Source organism: Polypterus senegalus, chromosome 1, assembly GCF_016835505.1.
Source record: "Polypterus senegalus isolate Bchr_013 chromosome 1, ASM1683550v1, whole genome shotgun sequence".
NCBI classification, from domain to species: domain Eukaryota; kingdom Metazoa; phylum Chordata; class Cladistia; order Polypteriformes; family Polypteridae; genus Polypterus; species Polypterus senegalus.
In genome coordinates, this window is record NC_053154.1 from 75,897,508 (window position 1) to 75,916,836 (window position 19,329).

Here is a 19,329-nt window from a genome sequence, read left to right on the forward strand (position 1 = left end):
TTAAGACAAGTTAAAATAAATGCCTTAATTTCTTGATTTTTCTTATCATATAAAAGTCCAGATTTAACTGAGCATTTACTATACATTTTTAATATATGCAGTAAGCTTGTGAATCAGAAAGGCAGCTCTGTTAATGTATGTTAGTCACTTTTACATTATACATTTGGAGACACCAACAGGTAAAATAGCCTTCAACAGGTGTAACCTTCTTTGCTATTTTCTTGTGTAGAAATGACCTTTACTCATTATTTTAAAATGCTGTTTAGTGTAAAACAAGCACTGTATTTTTGGTAAGCCTTGTTCTGAATGCAACTTTCTGTCTTTCTTCCTTTGTGTTGAAGAATGGCAAATGTGTTTCCATTGGTATCAGATGGGGTGGTGACTGCATCTGGTCAAGGTGTCCGCCAAGCAATTGCCCTCGCCGTTGCCCTAGGATTTGCATTAATAGGCGGGTGCGTTGTAGGTAAGTTTTCTCTCAGAAATCGTTATATCCAAGCAATGCTTCTCATAAAAGTGAATTTTTAAAATTAGATTTAGAAAAGTAGAAAGTGACGCTGAAGGTTATCTAATTAGTTGTGTAAACAAAGAACACTAAAGTGCCATTTTGTTAGTCACTGGCTTCACTCATCCTATTTTTCTTCAAGATGTCATGTTTTGTAATGCTAAGTTAAAGGTAAACGTTTTCCATTAGTGATACTTAGATTTGTTAATAGCCATCACAGGGTGTATGCAAGATCATGCTATTGTGTCCCACAACCCTCAACATCATAAAATATTCTGAAGATGATTTTGTGGACATTGCTTCCGAATTTAAATTTTTGCTGTTGGAGAATCACCATGCATTAAATTGCTTCAATTACTGTTTGGACTCTGGATCATAGTGGTGTATTCAGATTTCATTCACATCTGTGAAACATTTCTTCTGCTTAGAAGAATGGATTCAGTGATATTTTTTTCAGTAAGCCAGCATTCTGGGTACCCAACATGCAAAGATCTTAAAAATGTTGCATTGTTTCAGCAGCATGAATTCAACAGATCCATATCTAATCCCTATATTGTCTGTTATCTCATCCACCATCAACCTTTAAATCTTCATTACAATTCAATCCATTTTTTCTTGTCATAGATGTTGAAGTCTAGCTACACTTTGGGCCATTTTTAAGAAACTTCCTGACACAACAGAATTATGCATCTTGTGTACAATGTGGCATGTGAAGAGGAACAAACAGGTCTTGTTACAAGTCGATTAGATAAGAATAAATTTCCAAGGTTCTCCAGCTTTAGAAATTCAATAATAGAGCAATACTCGATTTCACACTTTTTGACATAATGTTATACAAATTCTAAAAGCTTACAATTCAGGTGTTTCACTACAAAAAAGCTAGTCTTAGCATTGCCAAATTATCAAAAAATCACAACAGATGCTATTTCAAATCAGCTTCCACCACCAATCAACCTTTCTGCAAACATGAAGACTGGCAGCTACAGTCCATGAAGCTAGCAGAAACACATAATAAGACATTCTGTTATGTCATAACACCTTAAATGAAGTGGACTGTTGAACTCCACTCAGTTAAAAGCGGCCCCCATCAAGTGATGAGCAACAAGCTGCTTTACTGCCCACTCTTACGGGTGGTATTCCTACTGCACATATTCACAACAATTATACAGTTATACATTGGAGCAAAAGGAGGTGTTATATGTGTTTGTTCTCTTTTTTGGAAGTGCCGAAAAGTAATTTCAGTCTTGCGCACTCTATCATAGAACCACTGAATGCAAAGCTGGAACCCACCCAGGGTTTTCAGCTCATGCTTACACACACACCCACAGACACTCTCACTCATGTCAGAGCTACGTAATTGAGTGTTGAGAAGTAACCATACATACACATTCTAGGTTGTAGCATTGGGCCCTGAAATGGACATACATTCTGTAAAGGGTTGGCTCTTACTTTGCATCTGATGCTCCCAGGACAGATTATAACCCCTAATAAATACTGTGGAATTCTTTAAAACCATTTGAACAGAGATATGCATATGCTATTGTTCAACTTTATCTTCAGAAGGTTTTTAGTTACATCGCGAGAGATTAGTAATTAAACTAAAAGAAGTGGACATTCAAGGGAATGTGTGTAAATGAGTGCAAAATTGGCCGAAACACCAGGAATAAAGGGTTATAGTATAAGAAACCTTTTCAGAATTAGGTGATGTCAATAGGAGTGTACCTCAGGGATCAGTACCGGGGCCACTGTTCTGTTTAAAATACAAAAATGATCAAGCTGCTCAAGTTTGCAGATGACACTCAATAGGTGGAAGGCAGATAATGTAGGATCAGCTAAATTGTTGCAAAGCAACCTGGAGAACACACAGTTGTGGGCCAATTTGTGGCAGATCTGATTTAATTTAAGTAAACATAAGAAATTACAATTTGGAAGTAAAAGCGTTAGATTTGAATATACAAAACTTGAAAGTACACTTCGTGAGAAGAACCTGGGAATCATTGTGGGCTTGTTGCTGTCTATGTCTAGACAGTGTACTAAAGTGATCAAAAGGCCTAATAGGGTGTTAGGTTATGTAGCACAACGTCAAAGGATGTTATATTTAAGCTTTATAACACATTGGTAAGATGTCATCTGTAGTGCTGCGTGCAGCTTTGGCCTCTGGACTCAACAAGGACATAGCAGTGCTTGAGAAACTCCAGAGAAAGAGCGACTAGGCTAATTCTGGGCCTGAGACATATGCACTGAAAGAGAAGAATGAAGAAGTTGAACATGTTCAGTTTAAGCAATCAGAAGTGACATGTTACAGTTTTAAAATTATGAAGGGAATTAGTATGGGTGAATCCCCACTGTTACTTAAAAATACATTATTTAATACGACACAGATGGAAACTTGATAAGTGCAGATTTCACACAAATATTACACTTATACATATATACAAATATACATATATAAGAAAATACAAATATTCTTTACACAAACAATAGACACAGGGAATAAATTACCCAACAGTGTAGGATTCCAGGAACCTTCAGAACTCAACTTGACATTTTTTTGGATAATTTAGGTTGTACAAGAAGAAGCAAACACAGAAATAGTTTGGGGCATGTTCATGACCCTGTATAATGAAAATAAGCAAAAAAGAAAATCATTTTTTTGCAAAAATCAAGTAGATATCATTTCAGATGAGAGTCTGATAGTGAATTGACTCAAAGATGGCCGAGCTGCTGATCATATGGGTTCCAGGCAGGAAGGGGCGGGCCCAGGAGGATGGACAATGAAGGTGATGTCAGAGGTGGAATGTCCATCAGCCTTCTGCAGAGGAAGGGAGAGAGAAGGCTTTAGCACATAGTGCCAACTTTTTGTTCGGCAGGTAGCTACCATTACCAGAATAAGGTGAATAAGAATAGTGAAATTGAGCTGAATGGCCTGTTCTCATTAACATTTTTCTAATGTTCTACAGTGAACCAGCCAAATTGTTTGTTGTCCTTGAATTGAATGACCATTATCAGTGCTCATAATACCAGAAGGCCTTTACTGAGCATACTGTTTAAATGTTGTTAATAGCATTTAAATGACTGAACAGAATGCAAATTGTGACATGTGAGTCACTGTCTTGCACCCGAGAGAAGAACTTGAGTCCACAGGCTTCAGGAAAACCAACTTTATTCCCGTCAAAACAGGCACAGGCAGGGTCTTTACTCAAACAGGAGCTATCCCATTAGTACACACAGATACAGCAAACAAGCAATAATAGGGAAAGGTTAGAGGCCAGGTTAGATTGTTCCCCGCATCAACCATCGACTAACTGGCATGTTACGTGGCCAGGCTGCAAATGTATGTTTGCCTCGGTGACAGACAAGCAATCCCTGCCTACATTGACAGAGTACCCGCACACCACACACCAGGGGGAGTTTCAGGGTCTTGGAAACCTCACAAAATGTATTTAGGTATTTATAGAGTTGTAAAAGAAGACACTTAGGAGTTTGTAAAACAGTACATAATTGTATATTTAATGGCTAAAACCTAACCCAGCCCCAAACTTTATTTTTCTAATGTGAGAAGGAAATACCTTTGATGGTGTTTGCTTGTAAGGCAGGTTAGTCAAGTGCATAAAGCTGCGAACTTTACTGTAGTTCATTGATTCAATGTCCTGTTGTTTCAACCTGAACATCTTATCTTCATCTGAATAAATAAAATGTATTATTATTATCATTATCTGCAGGTGTTTCATTTCTAAAGTAAGTAACTACAGCTGACTGGTGGAAAAGCACTGCATAAAAAATGATGACCTCAAACCATAAGTTACAATGGTGGAATTGTTCTGTATTAGACTTGCAATGCAATACATAGTGAAACATTTTAACTTTATAAACTAACTCTAACCTTAACCTAATCTTGACCTCTTTTGAAAATATGTCCAATTTAAGAAGAACGTGTATCTGGTAAAGCAGAAACTTAAGTATTTTAATTTCTCTGATTTTTCATGTGTGTAAAAATTTGTAGCACCTTAGCTATGAATGTTAACACTCTTTTATCACTCATTAATAATAAACCCAATCAGCCTGCCCATAAACACCTTAGGCACATACTGGACAGTTTCTACAGATACAACAAATACCGATAATGTGTTTTTCTAAGGAAATGATAATTATTAGGTGCCCAGGAAAAAGCAGGTTTAGAAATTTAATGAATGGCTGAGAGGACAACATTGCAACATTCAGATGTAGAAAGTAATATACAAAGTAAACAGTGAAAGCAGTGCAGTCATGTATTGCATTGTGCCAGTGTTAATGTATATTTAAGGCTATAAGTGCTTCTTGGAGAAAATACTTTTGATGTCAATATGATAATAAAGATTTTTCTCTATTAATCTCCAAGGTGTCTTGGTTCAGCCTTTAAAGTACAGCTTCATATACCTTTAATATAAACTTGGTAAATATCACAAGAGCTGTAATAGTTTAAAAAATAACTCACATGCAGTATTGCCATATTTGTCATTCTACAGGTTTTATTATGAAGATTCCCATTTTTGGGTCTCCAAATGATACTCTTTGCTTTGAAGATCAGATTTACTGGGAGGTAAGGATTTTCTAAATTTTAACTCTATCTATCCACCCAAGGTGATTGTTATAAAAGTGTCTAGTAAGTATTCTTTAATGATTGTATGACTTAATTTAATATTGTAAAAGACAGATAGACAGGGAAAATCTGAATTTACAGAAATATCTAAGATTCAATATGGAGGATTCTCTGTATATCTGTTCTCTAGAAACATACATAAATCTAAAACCACATGTGTCTCCCCTTAAAGTTATGAACCCCATTCTTCAAGATAATTCTTTCTAGCAGGTCTGGACTGTTTGTTGAAAATTGGTTCCTCTTTTAAAAAAACTCACTGTGTAGGAGAGAAATTGTGACTATTTATTGGAGATTTCTGGAAACTGCTAAACAAACTGGCGTTGCTGATTTACTATAAAATACATATTTACATTTTTCAATTTTTAAAACTGCTTCACTTCATTCTAGATCTTATTCTTAGCCATCCTCATCACTTGTTCTGGAAAACCAGAACATGAGATTCAGAAGGTTATTCATTCCTGCCAACTCCAATCACGTGTCTAGTATTGAGTTCATTGGCAAGGCTATAGTTGAGAACAGATTAGACAATTTCAGTCTTCAAAGTTCATAGTAGCTGCAGGCTTTTGTTCCAAACCAGTTTCTTAATGTGAAATTAATTATTTTTATTGAAGTACTTATTGCACAAGCAACATTTTAAAGCATTATTTCAGTTGTCTACACTTGTAATTGCTACTTTTAGTCTGAAAGAAATTCATTCACCATTTTTAATTGCTCATTATTAGCAATAGGATTCAAATGACAAAAGAACCAGCATTTCTCTGTCTGAGATTCTATTTACATCTGGTTTATTCATCATGAGCTATCTGGTTTAATAAAACATTTGGAAGGAAACTGAAGAGAAAAAAGTGAAAAACTGAAATTACTCATCTGCATCAGACTACAAATCATTTGAATGCTATCCCTGGAAAGGAAAAAAAAATCAATGAATATAAGGATGACATGATATGGCAAAATGAAATCATTAACAAGGTATAAAGCTAAATAAGACCTTTTATTGGCAATGATTAGTTTCTAATTAAGCAATTGGATTGAAGCAAAAACTGCAGTCACTACAGCCCTCAAGGACTCACTTCACTCACCCCGATCTAGAAAGCAGTTCTTAGGTTTCTACCAAAGAAGTTTATAATTCCAAGCTACTCAGTTTGCATTTGTAAGTTTTTGTTTACTAGGTGTCCAGGTGCAGAGCTCTGTTTTTAATAAGAATGGAAGTGCAAACTTTACAAATTATTAATTACACAATGAGTATACATAAAGACACAGATTTTTATAAAGAGACAGGAAAACAAAGTAGTTTGAAAATGATTAACAATATCCATCCAATAACCTCCTTAGCATTATATTTTTTCTCAAATAAACATATCAAAACCATTGCATTTTTTTGGCTTTATTAAATCTTATCTTTCTACTGTAAAACTTGCAAAACACTAAAAGTATAAAGTCAGAAGTGTATAAAGTAGTATAATAATAATAATAAGAATAATAATAATAATAAGAAGAAGAAGAAGAAGAATATGAATAGCACAGGGTGGCACGGTGGTGCAGTGGTAGCCTCGCAGTTAAGAGACCTGGGTTCACTTTCTGAGTCCTCCATGTGTGGAGTCTGCATATTCTCCCCGTGTCTACATTGGTTTCCTCCGGGTACTCAGGTTTCCTCCGACAGTCCAAAGACATAAAGGTTAGGTGCATTGGCGATCCTAAATTGTCCCTTCTATGTGTTTAGTGTGTGTGTGTGCCCTGCGGTGGGCTGGCGCCCTGCCCGGTGTTTGTTTCCTGCCTTGCGACCTGTGTTGGCTGGGCTTGGCTCCAGCAGACCCCCGTGACCCGGATGGATGGATGAATAGCACATGTGCAAGAGTCACTTTCAGATTCATCAGACTCACTTTCGGTTTCACTGACTGTTTCAATTTCACTGCCTGAAGACAGATTCACTTTGTCATCACTGTTGATAAGAGGTGTTAATTATGATGTTTTTGGCACTTTTACAGCCCAAGTAACCACCGGATCTTTTGCGAGATGCATCTATACCTTTGCCCTTGTGACGCTCGGGACTAATGTTTTTAGCACTTTTTTTACAGCCCGTGTGAGGCTCGGGTCTAACACTAACGAAGTTAATTAACTGTTTAACAATGGTCAGATGGTAATGGAGGAGAAGAAAACAAAGACTCCATTCAGCAGCATCCCTAGAGAAAATAGGTTTTCGAGGTGTCCACAGTCAGTTATGACAGGGGAAGTCAAAGACAAACCACAACCCTGCAAATACAAACAAATGGATTGAAGAATAATAATAGAACTCCTGTCATCTGACAACAGGCAAGGCAAATATGGAGTCAGATCTGCCTAGCTATGCCACAGGTTTACATTTAAGTACATTAGTATTTGGAAAGAGCAGCTCCAGCTTGTTGTGTCCACATGTTGAATGTGTACAATATGCATAATGTATACCTGTGCGATATATATTAACAATGTTGAGGACAAGGATATATAAGAAAAAATTTCCATTTCACTTATCTACCATTGATATTTTTGCATCATTTTAGTCTTTTCTTTGTAGATTGCAATTTACTCACTTAAAACCCTGAAAAAGGTTGGTCATCCTTTTATTGTACTTCAGAATTAACAAGAAATGTTTCTATAGACAATTTTGATTAATTACACACAAAATTAATCAAAAGACACAAATTCTCCTCTGATGAAGAAACTCTTGCAGTAAAAATTTACAGCCATTGTAGCCCTCCAGGACTGTAAATGAGCAGACCTGATTAAGATCCTATTGCATAAGCATCCACTGTCTGATGTGATGCCAGATCTCATCTACAAGTTCTGAATAGAAATCAGTTTGCAGTTTCTTCAATGGAGCTGAAAGATTTGACCATTCAGCTCTTGTTTTCTGCATTTATAGTGATGTGATAAAATAAAGACTTTTTATTCACACAACGCACTTCTTCTCAATCCTCCCTCAATCGGCCACAATAATAAAATTTGTTTCCTTGTCTTTCCGACCAATTTACTTGCATCATCACACTGGCATCCCACCTGGGTAATGAGATATTTACACAATTCTTCCTCCTTCTCTCCTTCAGTTGAGTGTTGCCTGCTACCTCCTAACTCTGACAAGTCCATGTGTGGCAGTGGGCTTCCTTTTATGCAAGACCTGGTAATGCTTCTGGGGCCACACCACGTCTTTCAGGAAGCACTTCTAGGCCATAATGAAAGTAGGAAGGTCCTCCCTTGACAGCACCCTCTATTGGATATAGGGACCCCAAAAGTGCTGCACTTCCAGACTATCCCAGACTATTTCTCATGTGAGGACCACTGCCACCTGGCTAAATGGAACTGCTCCCAACTCTTGGCTTATTCTCGTCCGTACATTATTTTATAACAGCTGGGCACAAAGTTATCATTTTGTCTAGCCATCCAATTCATCCATCATTCTTCTTGGGCTTCCGTCCAGTTAATAAACCATATTCCTCCATACTGTATATATATATATATATATATATATATATATATAGAGAGAGAGAGAGAGAGAGAGAGAGAGAGAGGGAGTTGCAGCATCCTACACCCTACTCAAAACAGCACCGACAAGTTCCAGGTTGAAATGCAGGCTTTAATAAATTAAAATACGTTACACAGGCTTACCTTCACCCAAGCTTTGTCCACACTCCACACCCAAGTCTAACTCACCTCGGGGATGCAGAGTGGCTCATTTTATGGATGGTTATACACCAGGTGCCAGGGCATTGCCCATAGGAAGCACTTCCAAGTCAGGCAGAAACAACACAAAGTGGATCCCAGTGGCACCCCTTGCTGGCATCCATGGAACCCAACAGGGTTGCTCGAAGGCACTACAGTTCCCCGCATGCCCTGTGGGTGTCCGTACGGGTACTAAAACCCAGGGATGCTGCCATCCAATGTATTGGGGAAACTGTAGCCATGTCTAGTTGTCTGGCTCTGTCTTTCCATTTTATTGGCCACCAGGCTGGGTAAAGGTCCTTGTCCATCCCAGCCAGGATGACGACGTACTTTTTGTATTGTTGACATCTTCTGCAAACTCCCTGGAAAAGACAGGAATTCTTCTTTCTTCTCTTTATCCTGGCCTCCCAGCCAGGTAATGAATGAATCCCCAGCCCAGAAGGGATGTCAGCTCACAGGTACTGTCCATCACAATATATATATTTTTTTTCAGATTCTTAAATATATTATATTCAGTTTATTGTTTTATATTCTAGGGAATGTGCAACCTATATCCAAAATCTAATTTTTTCATCAAAATGTATTAAAATTATATTTTATAAAGAGATTTCAAAATACAATTAACCTTATTATTTGTGCTGGATTTTTGCTGTCTTTATAATGTGTCTTGTGATGGTGATTTCACGTGTATTTATAAGCTTACAGTATATCGCTTAGTTAGGCAAATATATGAATTACTTAAAAAGCTTTGAGTTTAGATATACTGTACATAAAATGCAATAAATGCAATAATGAATGCAATGATTAACCATACAGGTAACGTTTATGATATTGCAAATAGAAAAAAGATGCTTGCATCTTAAATATTTTATTTGTGTATATCTGTGATAGTTTTTAGCCTACAATTCCTCTTTAATAAAAAAAAATGTAACCAATCATTCTGTAACTTAGGTACTTGTAACATGTGCTACATCAAATGAAAGCTGTCGGTATGAGCCTGATATGAATATACAGTACAGGCCAAAGGTTTGGACACACCTCCTCATTCAATGTGTTTTCTTTATTTTCATGACCATTTACTTTGGTAGATTCTCACTGAAGGCATCAAAACTATGAATGAACACATATGGAGTTATGTACTTAACAAAAAAAGGTGAAATAACTGAAAACATGTTTTATATTCTAGTTTCTTCAAAATAGCCACCCTTTGCTCTGATTACTGCTTTGCACACTCTTGGCATTCTCTCGATGAGCTTCAACAGGTAGTCACCTGAAATGGTTTTAATAAAATAAAGAAAACACATTGAATGAGGAGGTGTGTCCAAATTTTTGGCCTGTACTGTATGTTGATATTTTTACAATGTATTAAAAAGTCATTCAGCATTGGGACTTTAGGATTAGTCTGTGATGAGGTCATTAGAAAGTACCTGATCTGATAATCTAGTGATTGTTGAACACAGGATACCCCCAGAAACGCCATGTAGGATATGACTGAAATGCGTCTTGTGAGCCTCATGAATAGAATGAAAACAAGAAGCACTCTTTTTATATACTATAAAGAAAGGCTGAAAGTGTATTGCCATTGCAAGGAGCCACAAAAAGAGAATTTTAAAGTTATGAAATTAAGAAGTAAAGCAGGATCCAGTACATACAATCCAATACATGTTGCTAGGGTAAAGTGAAAACTGTCTTAAAAATTTTTGAAATAGGAAAGGTTTTGTATAGAACAATACACCTACTATATATATATATATATATATATATATATATATATATATATATATATATATATATATATATCAATTGACGTGAAATCAGTATGCACACTTTGCATTTCATTTGTTAAACTTTAATTAATATGATGTTTGCTTCTATAAGTGTAAGAATGATTTGTGTTAATAATTTATTTCAAATCGATGGTTTTCACAAAACAGAGCAAATAATGGGCAAGTTAAAATGTTTTCCACATGAGGGCAGTGTTGGTCAAAAATTATGTTTTTTTGTTGTTTGTTAGCTGTAAATCTGAATGAATTTTGCTTTTTTTTTAAAACTAAATGCATTCAGTTAAAGATCAACCTATTCATTCACCCATTTCCAGAAAAAACTCAGTAAAATTCATGTTGTTGGGGCTGTTAAAGTAAAATAACTTTTGAAAAATAGTAACTTTTCTGCTAATAATTGTAGTGCTAGGGTGTTGTGCTCTGTTAGCCATTATGAATGTAGTGAGAAGTCAAGCAAAATGACACCTTTCATTGGCTAACTAAAAAGATTACAATATGCAAGCTTTCGAGGCAACTCAGGCCCCTTCTTCAGGCAAGATCGACCTAAGTTGCCTTGAAAGCTTGCATATTGTAATCTTTTTAGTTAACCAATAAAAGGTGTCATTTTGCTTGACTTCTCTCTGCTAATAACTGATGATGTTTTAGAGACTTTAAATGACATCTATATGAAGATCAATAAGTCTCATGAATGACTAGCATCACATTCATTATTGGTTGCTGCCTTACTCCCCATCTTGTCATGATCCATTAGGTGGGTTTGTGAATGTTGTTTTTTTATTTAACCTATTTCTGTGACCACCAGTAGGGTGTAGGTTTACTAAGGATTCAGGTGTTTAGTATTATTACAGTGTTTCTTCATTTTTTTCAATGCATACACTACTGTAGAATCGCACCAGCATATTGAACAAAACTGTTTCCGTTATTACACACACAACAGCCATTAATTCAATATCTGAAGCTACTCTTTCCAGTGTGCATTAATGAGTAGCAGCAATGGATGGAAGATTGAGCAACAATCTGATCCATGTGCTAATTTATGACATAGAATCACTCACTGCGGACCACTTTAGAGTTATTAATTAACCTAATTCACCTAAGACCTGGATTTCAGTTGAGGAAACTTACACCCCAGACAGTAAGAGCTTTCAATCTCCATGCAGAAGATTTGCCATCCAGGAATTACTGTAGATGGTTCTTGTTGTATCATCCATACACAATACTTTAAAAGAAATGTGAAAAAAGTGATATTGTGAGTATATGCAGTATTTGGGCCATGTTGTAAAGCACCAGAGTAATTCTATAGCATATGTGAGGGAGGAAAACAGTAAAAAGCATTGTATTTTTTCATAATATTTGTAGTTGCTTAATTATGAGATAAATCAAGGCAGAGCATAAATTGGTCATTTTGGACAGAAACCTAGAACTTCTTCCAGGAGTGGTAAGACAGGCCAGTATGTGCATGTTGCTTGCAGTTTGAATAAGAAAAAGAATCACTGCATAAGTGACGGGCAGGTACACCAGAAAGAAATATAATGGGTGTATGGGCTTTAACAAATGAAAATGCAGAGAGCGACATAGAGGCATATGTGGAAGGGAATTTGGTGCCATCCTTTCTTACAGATCTACACATCCATCTATCTACACATCTGCAAGCATGAGGTACAAAACTGCTAGAAATGCCATTCCACTTCAGACCCATACCAGACCAATTTAGACATGCCAGTAAACTTCACATGCAAATCCATGGGGTGTTCGAGGAAAGGCACAAGGAGAAAATTAACCAGATACTGGGAGTATCTGTAACATCCACACAGATAGTTGCAATATGAATTCCAGATTCCAGGAACTGTAAAACAGCAGGGCTAATAGCAGTGTCACTGCAGTGACATTTTCCCCTGAATCAAAATTCAATAACAATTTTTTATTTTCAGTTTCATAAAGGAAATTGCCCATTTTAACACTTTAAGTACATAAATGTGTTCACTCTTTCCGTATATTCACTTTCAACTGGAGATGTTGCTATGTATATAAACCTGACAGTGCAGCTTGATTTACCTGTATTATAGGACCGTAAGATTCAAGACTTTAGCAGACTGCAGAAAACACTTTAATCCTATAAGGCATGTAAAATTTATTTAAGCCAGACTAAAACTCTGCTCAGTCTTCTCTGTCATATACCTGTTGTCCTTTAAATTGCCATTTCTAATAAATCTAATTGAGCAGTGATTTAGATCATTCAGTATAGAACGAGCTCCTAACAATTATGGATAAGGTGCTTCACAGAAATCACTATCATAAGACATTTTATAAGGTAAATATATTAAAGAGTCTACAAGTATATATATATTACAAAGGAACACTTTTTAATCTGAGTAGCATCAAGTCAATGAACTGAGCAGAGGGGGTTGTTAATCAGTTTCAGCTGCTTTGGTGTTAATGAAATTAACATCAGGTGCACTAGAGGGGCAACAATGAGATGACCCCCAAAACAGGAATGGTTGAACAGGTGGAGGCCAATGACATTTTCCCCTCCTCATCTTTTCTGACTGTGTTTTCACTAGTATTGCATTTGGCTATAGTCAGTGTCACTACTGGTAGCCATGAGGTGATACCGGGACCCTACAGAGGTTGCACAGGTAGTCCAACTTCTCCAGGCTGGCACATCAATACATGCCATTGCCAGAAGGTTTGCTGTGTCTTTCAGCACAGTCTCAAGGGCATGGAGGAGATTCCAAGAGACAGGCAGTTACTCTAGGAGAGCTGGAGAGGGCCATAGAAGGTCCATAACCCATCAGCAGGTCTGGTATCTGCTCCTTTGGGCAAGGAGGAACAGGATGAGCACTGCCAGAGCCCTACAAAATTACCTCCAGCAGACCAAACAATCAGAAACAAACTGAGGGTGGCCTTAGGGCCCTACATCCTCTAGTGGGCCTTCTGCTCACTGCCTGGCACTGTGGAGCTCAATTGGCATTTGCCATAGAATACCAGAATTGGCAGGTCCATCACTGGCACCCTGTGCTTTTCAAAGATGAGAGCAGGTTCACCCTGACTACATGTGACAGATGTGAAAGGGTCTGGAGAAGCCATGGAGAACACTATGCTGCCTGTAACATCGTTCAACATGACCAATTTGATGGTGGGTTAGTGATGGTCTGGGGAGGCATATCCATGGAGGGATGCACAGACCTCTAAAGGCTAGACAACGGAACCTTGACTGCCATTAGGTATCAGGATGAAATCCTTGGACCCATTGTCAGACCCTATGCTGGTGCCAGGCCTCATGTAGCGAGAGTATGCAGGCAGTTTCTGGAGGATGAAGGAATTGACACCATTGACTGGCCACCACACTCGCCTGGCCTAAATCCAATAGAACACCACTGGGACATTATGTTTTGGTCCATCTGATGCCACCAGGTTTCACCTCAGACTGTCTAGGAGCTCAGTGATGCCCAGGTCCAGATCTGGGAGGAGATTCCCCTGGACACCATCCACCGTCTCATTAGGAGAATGTCCCAACATTGTCAGGCATACATACAAGTGTGTGGGAGCCATACAAATTACTGAGTACAATTTTTAGTTGCTGCAATGAAATTTCGGCAAAATGGAATAGCCTGCTGCATCATTTTTTCAATCTGATTTTTGGGGTGTTTTTGATTTCAGCCCTCTGTAGGTTGATCATTTTCTTTTCCATCAAACGATGTGGCATCCTTTCGTTCCTAACACATTACCCAGTCCATATCAGTATTGATATTCAGCAGGACTTTTTTTCCATTGAAATCTGATGTGTTTTCAAAGTTTTCCTTTAAGTTTTTTGAGCATTTTATATATGTAAAATACAAAGTTTGTCTGTCTGTATGTCTGTCCATTTTTCACAAGAGAAATACTTAACATGTTTAGATTGTCTTTTTTTCTATAAACTGCTTGAACATTCCAGCTGATTTTGTGACCTCTCTCATCATGCTATGTATCATAGTTCGCTTATGGTACCAATTTATTTGTGCAAATTTGAGAGACACTCAGTGGACTGAGGGGAGGGGATGGGGCCCTCCTCACTCACGCGCCAGCCTCAGGGTGTTCCTTACCTCCGCTTAGCTAGCGAACGAGAGAGCTACTTAATGGGTTTAGATTGGGTTTTTTCTGTAGAATTTGATTGAACATTCCAGTTGATTTTGCGACTTCTCTCATTACAAAGTATAGTTTGCTTGAAGGAGTGATATATTTGCATTAATCTGAGACAGAGGCTGCGGGCCGAAGGGAGGGGAAAGTGTGATATCAAGAGTAGGGAGCCTGGCAGTGCCCATCTCACTCTCCTGTTTCATTACTATGCAGGTGGAGCCACAGGGGACGGCTAGTATATATACCGTATATCTTCTTACATAATACGCTACCGTGGCTGTCCGTTTGTCTGTCCAGGATTTTAAATCACCTGTAGCTTGCAAACCGTTTGTCCTATTGACCTGAAATTTGGTATACATTTACTACGTGACGTCTACTATCTGCTTTCGAGCAGACTGAGCTCCAAAGTTATTCTTCTTTTTATTTTTATTTTATGTTATTGTAGAATCAACTCTCGGCAGCGGGCACCCTTCTCCATCACTTCCCCTACCTCTTCATATCACTCTTGAGGCAGATTGAACATTTAAGTGCCAGCTTAAGTGAAACATTAAGGAAAACGTACTAAGTAATTGCAACACAAACACTGACTTAATCAGTTTTAACGCAAAAAGATAACGAAGGAAGGAGAGAAGAAGCAGGCCTCTAGGGTGGAGAAAAGAACAGCTGCTCATGAAGCAGCAACTGCATCAACCTCTGAGCAAACGAATGCTAAACATACAGAGAAAGAGTATGAAAACTATAATGCAAGTGTATCGTTACTAGTATATATATGTGTATATATATATATATTGTGGTGAGTGGCTGGGGCTGTTACCCAGCCAGGATGCCCAGAAGGACCGGAGGAGGGCTTGTGCATCCTCCAGACCACGAGGGGGCGACTGCCCTGGTGGCTTTAGGGACCATGGGTGAGCTTGGAAGCTCAACCCTGTAGGGGCCCGTGGTCACCACCAGGGGGTGCCCCAATGCCTGAAGAGCCCTGGACCTCAGCACTTCCGTCACACCCGGAAGTCCAGGGGGGAAGAGTATCAGGGACACCCAGAGTGCTTCCAGGTACACAGCCGATACTTCCGCCACACAGGGGAGTGCCGGCGGAAGATTACTGGAGGACACCTGAAGCACATCCAGGTGAATATGTAAGGGGCCGCCTCCCTCCACTCGAGGCTGGAGTCGGGTGGAAGACGGATGAGGTCTGGGAGGAGGCAAAGAGGCGGCCTGAAGAGAGAAGGCATTGTGTAGTGTGAGGCCTGGACTTTGGGGAGTCTTGGGGGTTTTGTGCACTTTATTCTATATAGTGTGTAGAATAAACGTGTGGTGGTGATTTTAAAACATGTCTACCTGTCTGTGCCCGGGGCTCGTTCCACAATATATATATATAAATAAATATGTGTGGGTATGTCTAACATAATGTGTGGGCAAAGGCACGTTTTTCCTTGATTTACCCCTTAAACTGCTCCACAGTTTATATTTACAAATTAAACAATTTAGACATGATTAAAATGTACTTTACCTATTTTAATTCAAGTTGGCATTAAAGGTGTTTGTGATTATGCAGGTGTGTTTCATTGCTTCATAAGTGCAAGCAAATGACACCTAGACTTGCTACTACCTATAGACTGCCTTTGGAGTCTGTAGTTGCCATTGTTCAACATGAGGACAAGAGCAGTGCAATGAAAGTCAAAGAAGCCATTATGAGGTTGAAAAACAAGAAAAAAACCATTAGAGATATCCAAAATATCATTAAGAAGAAAAAACGCATTGGTGAGCTCAGTAATCAGTAAGGAACTGGTAGGTCAAGAAAGGCCTCCACTGCTGATGAAAGAAGAATCCTCACTATGGTAAAGAAAAAGCCCCAAACAGGTGTCTGTCAGGAGGCAGATGTGTCCGTGTCAGAGACTAATATCTGCACAAGACTTCATGAACAGAAATATTTAGGCCACACTTCAAGATGTTAATCACTACTAAGCCACACAAACAGGATGGCCAGATTACAGTTTGCGAAAAAGTACTTAAAAAGAGCCAGCAGAATTCTGGAAAAAAAGGTCTTTTGGACCGATGAGACCATGTATCAAAAGTGTTGTCATTTCTACATGGTGTGACCGAAATGTATGCAAACACCCTTAAATGAAAGTCTGCAATGTGCACTTTAATCAAGTCTGAATTGTTTGATTTATAATTTTAAACTGTGGAACAGAAGGGTAAATCAAGGAAAAAAAATATATGAGATTAAATTGGAGGGTTTTCAGGTATGATCTGAATTTTGTGATCATCAGCGTTCAGAGATAAAATTATGCAGTGAATTCTACAAAACAAGAGACAGACACGTGAATGAATATTGACAAGTGTTGAACAGAAGAGCTTTGGGATGGAAATAAGGCAGACGTCTAAAGGTCAGAGCTGTCTTACAGGTTCATACATGCTAAAGAGCAGCAGCAGATATTTTGGAAATTACAGCATTGTCAGACTTCAGAAGATTAAAAAAATATTTGCTAATGCCTTAATACAAGAAATGAGTATTCTCTTCAAAATTGTATGATGAATTGGTTCAAAACTCTGGACACCCAATCGGTCTTATAAATGAGCACAATCTATATCCCATAGAAATCCTACAGAAATGGACCACCTTGTAGCATAACTACTGACAGCATGGCAGTGCTGTGGCTACTACCATACCTCAAAAAACCATGGTCTTGGTTTGGAATCTTCCTGGCCACTGCCTGTATGCAATTTACACATTATACACATACTCCCTGTGTTTGTATGGATTTTATGTGGATATTCCCCTTCTCATGCAGTATATTCCAGGTTGACTACTATACTAAACTGTCTTATTAGATCACTAGCATCTAATTCATCATGAGTTCTTGATATAGGCTCTGGCTGAATTAGACAGAAAATAGAAGGGACAATTTGTGGAGTTAATATAAATGAATGAATACATGATGATAGTGCTTAGTCACATTCACATCAGGGACTTTGATGTCAACAGATAGTGAAAATCCTAAAACAAAAGTAGAACTATCTGTTACAGTGCATACTGACCCATTAATCTGTGAGTTATCAACACTGGGAACACTCATCTAGTCATTGATCACAAATAATGAAACACCGAAGCATAAAGTGCAACCTCCTTTTTCATGGGTTTTCCCAAAGCCCTCTTCATTGGCCACTTTAGGATGAAATAGAAAATACTACTTTGTTAACCCTGCATCTGACTTACAAAAAAAACATCATTAGTTTCTGACACCTATTGTTTCTAAGAAAATTACAAAAGAAATGAAAGACAACACTATGTCAGTTCTTATTAAGGCACATGCTCTTCTTTTCAAAAGCAAGAAAAAACAAAAATGGAAGAACCAAACAGCGTAAGCTCTTGCTAATCACAACCTAACTTTACTCTCTTCCAGACACATAAATACCATCCTGACAGCCTGGTGGCAGCTTCTGAATTGTTTGTGTATATATCTGATTTATTTAATCTGTAAGTTTTCCACAATCAAATGAATTCCATTATTTCATAAAAACTCCCTCACACCTTTGGACAGTAAACAGTGTGCTTTTTTCTTGAATCTGTGTAACTCAAGTGAAATGGAATGAAAACAGAGTCTTTTAATTAGAAATAGGTGAAAAAACAAAATAACTATGTACAAACTGCAGTGAGGATGGCATGCGTAGCATCCACACTCGACAGGTATAAGCCTTCTGCTCTAAGATAAGGACATTTGGTATTTTCAGTCCTCATACCCCCTTATTGCAGTGATATGCAGCATTACTTGTACAGCTATCATGGCACAGGTGCAAGTCTCATGTCAACCAATGATTTATGGAGACAGTAGTTTTGGACCTACAGCTTTATTATAGAGAAAATATCACTATGCCTATACCTTACGTTCCACCACCGTGACATTTTGATGATGTATTGCATAGTATTATTCTTCAGATCCCATCAGAGAGTTAGTTATAGGTGTCAACAGTTATTTGCAGAGGGGCTACCAGAAATTATCCAGCAAACCTGATCTTTCTTACATTCTGACACAATGCCCAATTGAATCTCAGATTAAGTCATCTTGGGTACAACCAGGCTACTTTTCCTCAATACCTGTAAAAAGTGACTGAAAAACCTTTATATTAGGTATAACAAGGCTCCAACATTATGCGTGGGTAGCAGCTACAATAAGGTGGAACATAAATGACATGTGAGAGTTGAAGTTGTCAGGTGGTGGTCAGAGACAAAGATACTCGTACAAACTTCAATGGATATTTTTCTCAGTAGGTTTTCTTTCTTGCTGCTGTAATATCTCTCTCCAAATCCTGTGTCTCTTCATTGCCAGTTGAATACAGAAAAAGTCTCCAACAAAGAAAAGCTTGATGCAAACATAGATTTTTAGAACATTGGAATATTATCAGCTTAAGCTTGTATATGTGTAATTATTAACAGTAAGAAAACTCACCAACTATGGACAGACCTAATATGTCACATCTTTCAAGTTTTCAGCAAATTGAGAAAATGATGTTGTCCCTACAATTAATGGTCTCTAGATTTAATTTTTCCTGCACTTTACTTACACAATATTGTTTTTTTTTGACAAATCAACAACACC

General features: G+C 37.9%; 1 protein-coding gene across 1 annotated transcript in view; it reads left to right on the plus strand.

Moving 5' to 3' along the window:
• Positions 1–19,329, plus strand: part of rhbg (Rh family B glycoprotein) — a 94,628-nt gene that overhangs the window by 59,771 nt on the left and 15,528 nt on the right. The window contains exons 8-9 of the mRNA XM_039751055.1: positions 342–463; positions 5,008–5,081. Coding sequence (XP_039606989.1) covers positions 342–463; positions 5,008–5,081 — 196 coding nt within the window. The remainder of the gene's footprint in view (positions 1–341; positions 464–5,007; positions 5,082–19,329) is intronic.